This window comes from Dendroctonus ponderosae, unplaced genomic scaffold (assembly GCF_020466585.1).
Source record: "Dendroctonus ponderosae isolate FM_Combo_2020 unplaced genomic scaffold, Dpon_F_20191213v2 Dpon_F_20191213_5, whole genome shotgun sequence".
In the NCBI taxonomy this organism is placed as follows: Eukaryota; Metazoa; Arthropoda; class Insecta; order Coleoptera; family Curculionidae; genus Dendroctonus; species Dendroctonus ponderosae.
Window position 1 is genome coordinate 12,922,709 of NW_026018715.1, and position 14,212 is coordinate 12,936,920.

At 34.9% G+C, this 14,212-nt stretch overlaps 1 protein-coding gene across 1 annotated transcript in view; it reads left to right on the forward strand.

Moving 5' to 3' along the window:
• Positions 1 to 6,662: 6,662 nt before the first annotated feature.
• The window catches only part of LOC109545596 (homeotic protein empty spiracles), a 124,973-nt gene continuing 117,423 nt past the window's right edge, over positions 6,663 to 14,212 (forward strand). The window contains exon 1 of the mRNA XM_019916374.2: positions 6,663 to 7,407. Coding sequence (XP_019771933.2) covers positions 6,873 to 7,407 — 535 coding nt within the window. The 5' untranslated portion in view covers positions 6,663 to 6,872. The remainder of the gene's footprint in view (positions 7,408 to 14,212) is intronic.

Here is a 14,212-nt window from a genome sequence, read left to right on the forward strand (position 1 = left end):
ATGGTGGAAAAATACACCGAAACGTATTTTAATTGATAAATAAAGACAATAAATGACTGAAACCCACGAATTAATTTTGATTTGGAATTAAATGTTATTGAAACTTGTGCAAAGTGATCAGGTTGTAAACTAGCAAACGTGTGTGAAGGAAAGTGCTGTAGAGTCTAAACCTGATCAGCTAGAAGTGTGAATTTTTTTCTTATTCATTTCTAGAAAGCGTCTTAATGATGCGCGAAATTTCGTTTCGTGGGATTTGGCAGGAAATTTTTGAGAATTTTTCAAAATCCACTTTACAGAGAAATCGACGTTACTCAATGCAAACGTGCAAATAAGAACAAAAGTACAAATAATAACATCTGGAGGAGTCGCTTACGCGCGCGTTTCAACCCAAGAAATGTAAAAATACAATTAAAGAGAAACATTGGTGATAGAATAATCAAACAAGATCACATTATAAAGGTATTTGAAAAAACCCGAGCAAAAAAGGCAAAACCAATTTGAAAACGGAACATGTGCCAACAAGCAATTACGAGCAGAAAAGTGTTCTTAAGTTTTATAATCAGGCAACTAAACGGGCAATTAATTCGGGGCCACAACAACCTTCGGAACCTGTCACTCGTTAAGTCAAATAGATTCACGGAATATTATCTATAATCTGTTATTAAATCATTTCTGTGCCTTTCATGGCTGCCATTTAGGCATTACAAATCTGCGATCCTGCAGCCAGATAGCGCCAGGCCACGAGAAACCGGTGTGTTGCCCAAATTATCTCGAGAACCCCCCGTTGTTCTTTTACGTGGAATAAGGGTCCAAACTGTACCTTTTCCGAGGGCTTAACATGTTTATTATTTGTTTATTTCCATTGTAGCTGTAATTAACCTTGCCTGCTTGCCTACTGACCGAAGATTGATATCTTTTTTATATTCCAACCACTTTAAATCGTTTATACTCGCTTTGGGCGCGGTAAAATGTATGTAAATTCATAACTATCTTCATAAAACCACATTTACAAAGCCAAATTAATGGAAACAGAATTTCCATCGGGAACTGTCACAAAAGCAAAACAGTTTATTTTCTACAGAATTTTTTATAAGGATTATAAGTGATGTGAACCTTGTAACCAGTGGGAATCAGTTTATTTCCAGCTTCATTCTTCCTCTTTAAAAAAAGCGATTTTCTACCAAAAAAACAGTTTTGTGTGTTCCAATTCCACATGGTATATGGCGTGCACCATAAGAACTTTTCCAACAGGTGCAGAACTCGTAGATCAGACATTTTTTTTGTATCAAAAGTAGAGCTTTGAAATAAACATTTTTAAAAATTTATCGCAAGTGACTGAAACCCGTTTTCTTCATAGTTTGAAGTCTAAATTAATTTTTTTCTGCGTGGATCATATTTTGTTGCTCTTGAGGAAAATAAGAGAGCATTTCCACTCGCTATGCATGATTTTAGAGCCTCACAAGGCGTTTTCATGTTGTTTTTCGGTATTTTCCCGTCGTAATCGCGAATCTTTCTCGAATCAACAACGATTTTTGTATGGAAATAAATCAGACAAACTCAATCAGCACTTTTAACTAATAAGCAAAAAACTGAAAACGAGAAAATAAATGTGAGTCAAAGATATTGAACAAGAGTTTCTAAATTTATCAAGTTAATATCTAGTACCAACTTCGAGTGTCGAAAATCGAAGCAGCATAAAAGGTGGCAACAAAACAAAGGAAAACGTTTGATAAAGCGAAAATAACACAGTTTCCTTTGGAGAAGATGTGAAATACTAAAAACCAACTTTTGAGAAAAAATTACATTGGATAAATTTGTGTATTTCCCTACTGATTTTTTCTTCATTACCAATCAATGCACACTTTATGTGCTCAAAAACGCCCATATAATTATGTATAATATTATGAGAGTGACATGTTAAAACTGGCCCCCAACCTTTAATCAATCTATCAACTTGATATAAACACATACATAAATAATACTGGTTACTTATTTATAATGACGCTGATGCTGATTAAGTTTGACTGACTGTTACGACTCAATTTTCATATACTTAATGCCATTTCCTATATTAAATTCAACATGGAAAGGCTATAATTAATATCTACTTACAAGATTTTTTGAACTGTTATTTTGCAACTTCACCTAATTTCTTAAATAATTTTCATTAGTGTGATGTCCTTAGTTGTGCTTCTCGAAACTAAAATTCAACTGTTTAAGCAAATATGAATGAATTTACAACGAAACAAAATTAATGAATCTTAGAAACTTTTGGAGAAGGCAAATATAGTTTCCCGTTTTAAAGTTTCTGTGAGTTGCTGGCAACGGGTTGTTTTCATCGCGATTTTAAGGCTCCATGAGCTGATCAATTTCCCTTAAAACTGTTGGCAGTTAGAGCAGACTTTACGTCTAGACAGCTACAGTTAAAGCATTAAAAGAGATTCGTACTTGTTGCAGTTTTACACATTTTTGAGTTTAGCTTCAGTTCTGTTCCTATTTTTATTCCTTTCCTTCCTTTCACATCTAATTCATTCAGCTGCCCTTTTATTTTGCTTACAACATGAAGGTAATGTTATCAAACCGTTGAAATATTCCAGGAATTCTTCGAAAAACCATACGCGACCCTGTAATATCCGTGTATTTTTTAAGTGGTACTAAAGAACCAATTACACATTATAAAAGTTCACAAAATACTTAAACAAGCAATCACAAATTTAAGAATGTAGAAAAACCGTTATAGTTGATTAAAAAAATTAAAATAAAACCGCAATATTACTTTATTACAAGTAGTAACCGACCGGGTTCCAAGCAATATGACTCAGAGTATTACTTGTAGCAATAAAAAGGCAAAAATCGACCAAACCACACAGTTTCTCACGGTTCAAATTCATGGTGAAAAAGCCGTAAAAAAAATAAGGCAGAACGATAAATTTCCGTGGCAATTAAACACCTCCTATACATGTCCAGATTGATGTAATTATCATTTTATTTCACACTAATAAAGTGAAAAATAAATTAAAATGTATATGGTGCCTTAAATGTTATTAGAACATGTACGACATCAGAATAATTACGGGAATTTGTGTTAGTTTGCTTGTTGATGAGCAATCTGGTTGATGAATTGATTAAGCCATCAACTACTTGCAGATCTGGGACTTTTTGCTCAAAAAGGGGATGGTTGAAGTCGAACCTTTTTTCATATAAATTGGTCGTTTGACAATTTTATGTTTTATATATAGATACCTAACTGCTTATTAAAATTGCATTAATTATTAGGTATACAATTTAATCACATTTCAGAATTAAGGACAGGAAATAAGTTTTAATAATTAGAGTAAAATTTCAAAGCTTCGCCAGCCAACAGCAACTTTTTTTAGTGCAACTTCAGTGCTTAAATGCCTAAAAAAACTGATACTTTTCTTAGCCTTCATATCGGGAGTTATGGGATTGATTCCTTTTTATATTGCGGTTATTGGATGAACTGGATTACAAATTTTCCAAAATTCGTTAGGAAATCTGAACGGGTTAAATACTGAGAAATGTAGAGGCGTTATTTTTACCTTCTTTATACCAATTCATTCACGTGCTGTCGATTCTAAACCTGATGAGCCACAAGTTGGAAACTTTTTTCACGTGTACTTCTGGAAAGTTTCCTAATGATGAGAAAATTTCGTTTCGTGAGATTTGGCAGAAAGATTTTCAGAAATTTTCAAAATTTACTGCACAGAGAAATCCAAGTTGCTGGTCAGCTGGGAAGGAAGGTGCTGTAGATTCTAAACCTGATGAGCTAGACGTTTGGAACTTTTTGGGTAGATTGTATTGAAAAGTGTCTTCATAGTGTGCGAATGTGGTTTCGCTGCATTGGCCTGGAAATTTTTGATAATTTTTCAAACTCGACTGCAAAGCGAAACTCAAGTTGCTTCTGAGCTCTGAAGGAAAGTGCTGTGGATTCTAAACCTGATAAGCTACACATTTGAAACTTTTTTTGTAGATTTTTCTGAACAGGGTCTTTACAATGTGCTTTTGCTTCGCTGGCTTTGGCACGAAATTTTTGAGAATTTTTTAAGTTGCTTATGAGCTTTTAGGTTCTTTATGTCGGCTTTACAACTTTTTTTTACTTCGCTCTTCTACTTTTGGAGCTACAGATTTTTTGGTTGGGGTGAAACAGTTATAAACTTGTATCTGAAAAACTTAACGATAAGAATAAATCGTAGACAAAGACATTTATTATTAAATTAAGAGTAAGTAGGTATATATTGAAAATTTACAACTGTATTTATTGTTATAAAATTTATTTTCATTTTAAATGGGCAGAGACTTATGGCGAATTTTGCAATTAATAGTAAATTTCATTCCGATTTAGAGCCTCATGAGAAAAAAGTGTTTGTGATGGAAATGCAAAGAAACATTTGATTTTTCTTCAAAGACTSAAAAACTTAAATTTTTTCAAACGTGTAGGTACTCTCTATTAAAACAAGCGATTTTTTAAATAACCTTTTTTCCTTTTAAAGGAATATTAATTTTARGCTGCTAACGCACTCTTTAATCGCTGAGRAAATTTAAATTTATTACAAAAATACAAATTGAAATAAAATTTGTTTGTAGATCTTTTTGGATTTTTGTCGCCTTTTTCCTTAAGTGTAGGCAGTAATTTTTGTCCAGAAATTTGCAAAAAATCGTACTTTCTTTTATTGAGGTACAGGATGGTCCATGTTACACTTCACCAATTTTAATAAGTGAAAAATCATCAGAAAAACGGTAGACTTTCTTTTCTTGCCAAGGATCAAAGTTTGAAAGAAAAATAGATTTTGATAATTTTCAAACTATTGACTTAATTTGCATCAAATATTGGGATTGTTTTTCGGAAACAATTTGCATTTAGGCCTTCGATTCTGAGATTTAAAAATTAAAGTTCGTTTAGGATCGCGCCCGTTTGCTTTAGAGTTTGAAACCACAAAGTCAAGTAGTTGTGGATGTGCCAAAAAATGTACAATGAGTAATTTAACTTAATGTATTTAAGTAATTTAATTGGAATAATCACAATTTGATGTGAATTCAACGAATGGTTCAAAAGTTAGGAAACATCGGCGAGAATATTTACTAAACTCAAAGTCCGCTTTATATTTTATGGCCTTTCAGCCATTAAAATTACTGTATAAAGAACATGTAGATACTTATTTTTGATTTGATATCACACGAGAATTTAGTGAGAGTGAATTTTTGATCGCGTCCTCGAATCCTAATTGGGTCTGATGAAGAACAGATCGAGTTGTTAAATGAAAAATCAGAGCTTTTTTTGCACAAAAATATTTTAAAAAAGAAGCACTGAACTTATGAAAATCCTTCAGTAGGCTATAAAATATATCTATATTTTTAAATGTTTGAATTGAAGTGAACGAAGTTTTCTTACATAGATTTATTCCAATTATTTCAAAACATTTAAGCATTTTTTGCCCGAAGTTTGTTCTACATTAAACTGAGAAGCAAAAGCTAAGTGAAATCAGTATTAGTTCAAAAATGAAATTCGTAATTTTTTGTTTAAATGTTCCATTGTTAAAAATCACTAAGAATATGTTTGTAAGTAGAAAACTTCTCTGTACTTTTACACTTGTTACGGGTGCATATCATTTTGACTCCATGGCCGGATTTTGAACAATTTCTTCAGTTAAAACCGAAGAAAGAACTTTATTTTGTGTTTTTTGGAGCAAATTAAATATTTTTTTTTGGTAGGAACGTGCTGATTTAACTCACCAATAATTAGTTTCGTAGGTACACAGCAAACCAAATGCTGTGAGTGAAACCTTTCTCTGAAAATTATCAAAATTGAAGCGTTGATGTTTATACATCTCCAAACTGAGCATTTGTGTGGATTGTTCTCATAAAATTTTCGGTCTTAAGAAAAATTACTTAAGCACAAAAAATCATTACAAAAACCTGCGTGAAAATGACGTGTTTTGCCATATTTTTTTCACATTAGTCTCCGGACTATAGTGATGATTAATGGCCGCTAGACTCAATAGGACAGTACCTACACATCTCAATCTGAGCCGCCGCATTGCAAATTAAACTCAGAATAATCCCATAAATAATGTGAAATGGTAATTAAGGCAAGAGCGACACGAAAGAGGCATTTAATCGTCTCGGAAAAAATAGCCTTGTTATAATTAAATCAGATCTCGGTCCATTATAGCTATAAAATGCTGGCCATAAAAACCGGAGATATTGTAGTTGACAGGGGCATTAAATAAATTAAATTAGCGGTAGCCCCGCCTAGAAGCGCGCGCACGCTGAGGCGGTACGTAGTTTAATTGTGGAGAAAAACAAACGTTATAGTTAGACCGAGGCATGTTATTTTCTAAAGACTGCCGCAAATTGTCCACCAACCTGTTTATCTTGCACTTATACAAATCGTAAAAGTAATATCCCAACGTTTATGGAGTTAAACTGGTTTTTTTCTTGTTGGCAGGAGAGGTGAAAATAAGAGGCCGTCCCACCTCTTATTGCCATTTCGGTTGTAACCGCCGGCCAATCGCGAGCGAGCTTTCAAGCGTCGGGCGGCAACGCGCCAGGCCAATCCAAGCGCGGCACAGCCTCTTTACCTTTTGTTCCATTCCACTAGCCCCCCACTACGGGGATTAGACAACTTGCCGGGTATTCGACTTATTAACTCGAGAGTTCCGACAGCGGTAGCACGTTTTACTGTAAATTAGTCTTAAAAAACGCTGTTAATGTGTCCAATTAGGGCGGAAGAGTGCGGATCGCGTAAATAACCAGAGTGATCATGTGGCAGTACACGTAACAAACTCAGGGGGATAAAGACTGTAATCGCGTTAGTGGTGCAACAATTCCCCAGCGGTTTGGAGCAGTTAATCATGATGCCTTTGGCACCGACTCCAGTTCTTCCAGTGCCATCCAAGCCGAAAATCGGGTTCTCGATCGATTCGATAGTTGGAGGCGCGACCGGCCACAGTCCCCAAACATCCCCAGTGCACTATTCGGAAAGTTCAGCACCGTTGTCTCCCTCAAGCGATGCGGATCAGCGGCTAAACGGCTCCCCAAAGAACTATTCGCCCCAAAGATCGCCGATGGGGTCACCAAAGCCGCCGATTATGGTTCCGGGCATTCCGGCGCATAGTTTGGTGCGACCGAACCCCACTTACGATCCCAATTTGGTGGCGAAAAATGCCTTTTTGCAGCCGGAGATGATGCATAATCATACCGGGCAGCATCCGTTTGCGTTGGCGCATTTTCAGGGAGCCGCTCTGGCTGCCGCCCTGAGCGGACAACACGGATTTCCGGGACAACCTTCACCTCTTACCACACACACGCCACCGAGGGATAGCTATCCTTTGTATCCGTGGCTCATCAGCCGCCATGGGAGGATCTTTCCCCATCGATTTCCTGGTGGTAAGTCCCTGTCCACTCTTACCGCACTTGTCAACCCCGGACACCTGAAGACCAAGGAAACTCCAGCAGTTTAACCGTTTGAGGATGGCGTTCTCATACACGATATTTTCAATAGTTCATTTTCAACATTTCCAGAAAGAAAAACCTTTAGTTTAGTGCGATTTAAACAACGCTTTGGCTTAATCGTAAATAAGTCCATGAAAGTCAAATCTGGGCTTCTAACCGGCCGATCGTCGGCTCCAATTGAAAGTTTTTTTATGGAAATAAAACATTACTTCAATTGCTGGCCAATAATCCATTTTTTCGCTTCCTTTCTGCTCTCAATTGACGGCTTTGTCACATTCTGTAGCCCGTTTTGCTTTATCTGTAGGTACCGTTTTGTTCTATATCATCCTCAGGTATCTCAATATTTTGCATTCAAATTACCAAATCAAAATCAATTCCTGGGCTTCAGTCATTTATTGTCTCTAATTATCAATTAAAATACGTTTCGGTGTTTTCCACCATCATCAGTTTTTATGTGTAGCGTTGTGTTACTACTTTAAGCCTTGGCATATATTTGGTCACCAACCCAAACTGATGATGGTGGAAAACACCGAAACGTATTTTAATTGATAATTAGAGACAATAAATGACTGAAGCCCAGGAATTGATTTTGATTTGGACTTGAAACTCAGTCAGGAAAGTATGTACAATTCAAATTACCCAGATAGAATTGCACTATTCAAATAAACACAAATGCAAAGGACTACCGATGCATGCAAGTTTAGTAGCCATTTGAATCATTCTCTAAATTAAATGGAGTCTCTCGAATTAACTTGATTAACTTTTGAAAATATCTCGAGTTAATTACCTATACAACGCGAAGCGATTTCCACATGAGCGCAGAGTAAGAAAAGAGAAAATTCGAATTAACGACGACAACGAGCGATATAAAAAATTAACAAGATCTAACTCATATCAAAAGTAGATGTAACATGAGGCACTTTTTAGGCTAAAAGATTTCGATTTCCTTGGCGTCGTTTCGAAGCCAAACAATTCAATGTAAAGAGAAACTAGCATTCGAATGATTCGATTATGCGACGACTCGATTTAATTTCAGTAACTTTTAAAAATATCTCGAGTTAATTGTCCAAAGCGATTGCGTTGTTCGCGTGAGCGCAGAGGGAGAAGTTGATTAATATCCAAGAAAAGTAACACAAATTCTCTGAATCAAAGCAGTTCGAATTAAAAACGACGATAAAATTGCATGCAGATAAAGATACGTAAAACCGAACTGATATCAAATGAAGATGCAACTTGAGACACTTTTTGAAGGGGAAATATTTCGATTTTCTTCATTTACTTTTGGGTCATTTTGAGGGAAAACAAATGCTAAACATAAACTAACAAAATACTAAATTCTTAAGCAGGAGAATGATACAAAGCGTTCATCAAAATAATTGGAAACCCAGTTTACTGAGCAAAAATGGACATTTTCAAACCGATTTTGCTGTTCTTCAATAGTTTTTTAAATATCATCATTATCTCGATAATGGCTCTAATAAGTACATTTCTTGGCGTTTTCTGTATTCAATCAGTATACATTTTACATACAAATTAGGTATATAGAAAAATCAAATTCAAATAAGTCGATTATACAGCGACTTGAATTAACTGGAGTTTCACATAAGCGCAGAGGGAGAAATACGACAGAAAGCGATAAAATTTCACAAATTTCTTGTTTTAGATACTTTTGTGTCATTTTGAGACTAATCGCTTCAATGTAAAAAAGGAAACGAATGCCATACAGAAACAAGCAAAAACTCAATCTTTAAGGAGAAAAATGATCCAAAGCATTCGCCATAATAATTTTAAACGCGGTTTAGTGAACAAAAATACACACTCTGAAATGGCCGTCGCAATATCCAGATCTGAATCCGATCGAGCGACTTTCGCATCACTTGATCGGCACTTAAACGCACCCAAAAACATAAAAATCTTCCAGATTTGTTATCGAGATTTGTAGTAGTGTTATTACATTCATACTTCACAAAGTTATATTAGATTAGAATCATTCGAATTATTATTTCGATTACTGTTAATATCCCCATTATAAGACCAATTCTGAAACCTTTTAACTAATTCTTTTTAGCTTTAATATAATTCAAAAAATATATATGTTTTGCGTCGGATTATGAAGTTAGATTAATGAAGCATCATTGCAAGCGACCCTAATGAACTACTTTTCATAATCAAGAGCAAATTAGCCCCACATTTAGGGACATAATGGCGGCTTGATAGGTTAGAAGCAGTTTTCATCCGCTGTCTTCTCAAATGCCATTCTTGTCAAATGACTACTAGATCAAATAGCCCCAACTAAGTGGATAAAAAACGCAAACGTGATAAGAACCGCTCGACGATTTTAAAGATCTTTTGGTTTTTGTTACTGGAACAAAGATGCATTTTAAACTTTTAACCTCTAAAATTTTGTTATTGGCTAAACTGAAAGGTGCGATTGATTATTCTCGAGTCTTGCTATTGGCTGTCCGCTTAAGGTTAACAATCAATGGTTATTTTATTGGTCACAACTTTACATTTAATCTACGAACTGACGAAAGCACCTTTGTAGAAGCATATTTTAGTCCGGGCGCTAGCGTAGGTTCGAAGCAATACCTATGTGTTACCACAAAAAATTACTTTTAATTTACTAATCTAAATTGATTTTTTTATAGAAATGATTTTGTCAATTTGTCAACATCGCGGTTAGTATTGAACTTTTAGGAACCAGACATAAAGAACTGTATGGTTTTGAACATTCGGGTACATAACTGATCCAGGAAATTCTATCCAATTTGAGAATCTGTACATGGATAGAAAGCCCTTTTTTCTCGGAAAATCAAATACAGCAGAAAATAAACACCCGCGCACAAAATCTGAGATAACAGAAACTAAATGGAAAACACTTGATTGAGTTATGAGGAAGTCATTAAATTGCCTGCTAACCAACAACCTCCACTAGGTGCCCGTTGACCAGTAGATCAAGCGCCTCTGATTTATCCTAAACAGTATAATTTTCTGTAAATCTAAAGTATACAGTTTGTTATATTAAATAAGTCCGTGAAACTCAAATCTGGGCTTCTAACCGGCCGATCGTCGGCTCCATTGAAAGTTTTTTTTATTGAAAATGAAACAGATTATTATATTCCTACATCGTTTACATACACTTTTGGAATCTGCTTTTGCGCTTAATCAATAAGAACGTTTGGATTGATTAATTATTATATAATTAAGACAGTCAACGATTATTTTGATAAACACTTTGGGGCAATTAATTGAAAAGTTCAACTCAACAATGATTTAAATAAATATTCGACAGCGGAAACGAACAAACAAAACGACTAAGAACTAATGACGCCAAACTTTTATTTAAATTCTTTAATGATTACATATGGGCGAAACGTGGATTTTATTGGCCGTTTCCTGGTCACTTAGAATTCATGCCACATTTTCTTCAGTTATCTGGTTAGTTGAAAAAATGTCTTTAATTCAATTCAATCAAAAGTAAATTGAATTTTTAACTGCCGTTTTAACTGCGCATGTTAGCCATTCGTTCATAACAGTCTTGGATTCATGCGCGCTAGACTATAGTAGGTATATAGCGTCTTTAATGCTAATTTTCTGCCTTAAGATGAATTACCTATTAGCACACGAGTAGTTTCATGATCATAAATTCATTTAAACCGTAACATTTAGCGTGTTTTACCTAAGATGATTAGAGTAATTTTTAATCAGTAATCGAGTTTAGGAAAACCAGTAATAGTTTAATTAGTAATAATCAGCTTAGTTGGGAGAATTGAAGGGAAAAATGCCCGCAGGAAGAGCCCGGCTAAAGACAGACATTACGGCAATTAAGGATTGTTAACCCGATAATAACACAATGTTACAAAATATACCAATTATGATATGACGGATGCATTGAATGTCAAATCAGCTTTGCCGTCTAGTAAGTGCATAAGTTGTAATTAACATGTTTTACGTTACGGTGCATCTGTATTCGTTGCAGTTGGAATAATTACTAGGTTAGATGCCGCAGGGTTGGATTGCAATAAAAGTACATCTTTTCCACCTTTATCCACTGAATTAATTGCCTTATTCATCGTGTGGTTTTTGAATGAAAATTAGAGTAATTTCAACAATAAGGCACAATCATTAATGATTTATCGGCACAGTTTTAAAAATGATGAATAATTAGCCTGCCAACGCAAAGTTGCCAACAGTTATTAAGATATGATGAACTCATCAAAAGCAACATTAAATTTTCATTGGACGCATGGTGACTTCGGTCTACTCGCAAGTAATTAACGTGTTCGATGTTACGCAACATGTGCATTTCAGCTGGTTTAATTGCTACATTTTAGGGAAAGTTAGCGACAGACGCAACGTAAAAAGGGTTGAAAACCAGAGGCGTATTTTGTACTTTTCAGGTTGGCTTTGCACACTTACGGTTGAAACTACAGAGTTCACTATCTTTGAAGATGGCCGGAAAAACTTCTTGTAAAAATCTACATTATTTTACCTATACCTACAACCCAAATGTAAAACGATTGGAATTAATAACGTTTTATTAATGTACATTTCATTAGCGACCCCAAAGCCAATATTCATGGAATTACCAAGACGTTGTTATCATATTTACATTCGAATTGAAATTCAAGTCACTTGATCATAGGAAGGTATTTAAAAAGAACCATAAACCAAACTTATTGCTTAGTAGAATTTTATATGTATTCAAGACGAAACGCTCTTAAATGTTCACGGGCTACCTAAATAGAATTTTAATGCTGTCCGCAACTAATTTTATCAAGTACAATGCCCATATTTTATAAGTTGTTGCTCGATAATGGTAATTTTGATTTTACGATCGATGAAAAACGATTATCAAATACTTCGGGTGTTGCACGTGAAACTTTTCCTTCTGGAAAATATCCCTTTTTCTCAGTTTATTGTGTACCTACTACAAATCTAGCTGGGAAAATATATGTTATTTCGAGCAGTTGGGTTCTGTATGGTTGAATTATTTGCAAATTCAACCAACCATTGTAGAGATAATTCAACATATAGATTAAAGTGCCAGTTACCTCCAGTATAGAGCGAGGTTTGTCTTGGTGAGCAAAACAAACGCACGAATTGGATCAGAACATACAAAAGAAAGCAACAAAGTGGCAATTTAAAATTATGATAATTTTTGGTAGATATAAAATCCGCTAAGAACCCGAAATCATGGGTTGTGGCCTGAGATAGGCATCGCACGTATACATAATAAAGCCCCGAACGCCCATAATTATTTACACATTAGCGGGGACCGCTATAATTACGTTTTAGAACTTTTCTGCCCGTTATTAAGTTTAACTTTTGAAATTAATACCTTAATAGCAACGTAATCGGTCGCTGCACTAAAAACGCCATAATTGGCTCTTCAGTTTCCTAACAGCGCCATTAACTGCTAACTTCTCAAAGATAAAACATGCAAAATGTTACCTACAAACGGGCTAATTATACCTGCGGGCCTTCCCATAATTTGCTTTCAATTAAATGCGCTCTAAAGTGATTCGACCCATCCTAATTGCAAATCCATGCAGAACCGGCGACTTGTTGCCTTTGTACCGAAACATACACGAATGCTTATTACCTCTATTGCATCCATCTAATCAATGCCAACTCGCCACAATCCTATTTGATGCTAAACGCAAACTTATTCACCTAAATATCGCATTCACATGCACACAAACTTCCAGATTAATAACTCGCGAACTTAAGGAAATATTTTATTATTTCATATTCTCATCCATCCTGTTTTAAAAACTGATGATTTACTTTGCGCTAGAGATATGTATATGAAAGATTCAATGAAAAGGTAGAAGCAAATTTGCTTTTTGGCTTCTCTAACAGGAATTTTGGAACATTTTTCATTTTGAAACACAAGAAAACGCTAAAGCTGGGCTGGGAAGAGAATGAAAACAAACGCCTAATTCGTGACCCTTATGTACGAAGGAGAAGAGCAGAAAAGCAAGAATTGACTTAGCAAAAATTTACGAATAACACTAAGAATAATACCAAAGCAAATGTTCCGTCACCCTCAAATATTGAGTGAAAAAGTGCGAGAAAAAACAGCTGATGAAAATCGAAAAATCAAACTGATACTACAAACATTTTTAGATTTGAAAATATAATAATAAACCAGACCGAATTGATTTACTTCCAAATACGATCTAAGCAACAAATAAAATGAATGATGCACAAGTGCAGTCACGAAATTTGATTTAATATTAACGGCAGAAGCAAATTATTTTTTTTCCAACATAAAGTTAACTTTTCTAACCTTTCTAGAGGAAACCAACACATAAAACATAGCATTTTCTTAAGTGCGAAGAAGCAGATTACAGAAAACAATGTTGCCGCATGAATTCGAACAATGCAAAACTGCTAAGTGAATTGTAAATCGAAACAAATAACAATGAGAATAGTAGAAAATCAATTTTTGACGCAAATATCCACTGATAAAAACCCAAAAAAGCAAAACGAATGAATAATTTATCAGCAAAACTGAGGCAGAGAGGCATTAACAAAAGTTAAACATGCTCACAGTAGCTTTGGGTTTTAACCCAAATCAAGGCCCAAAATTGGCAAAATCGAAATTGCATAGAATACAGCCTGGATAAAATTACTTCGAAACAAACAAAAAATATTAGCAATTATATTTACAAGTACCTACAGTCACGAAAGTTAATATAAAGGACACAAGAAATGGTAGAAGGAAATTACA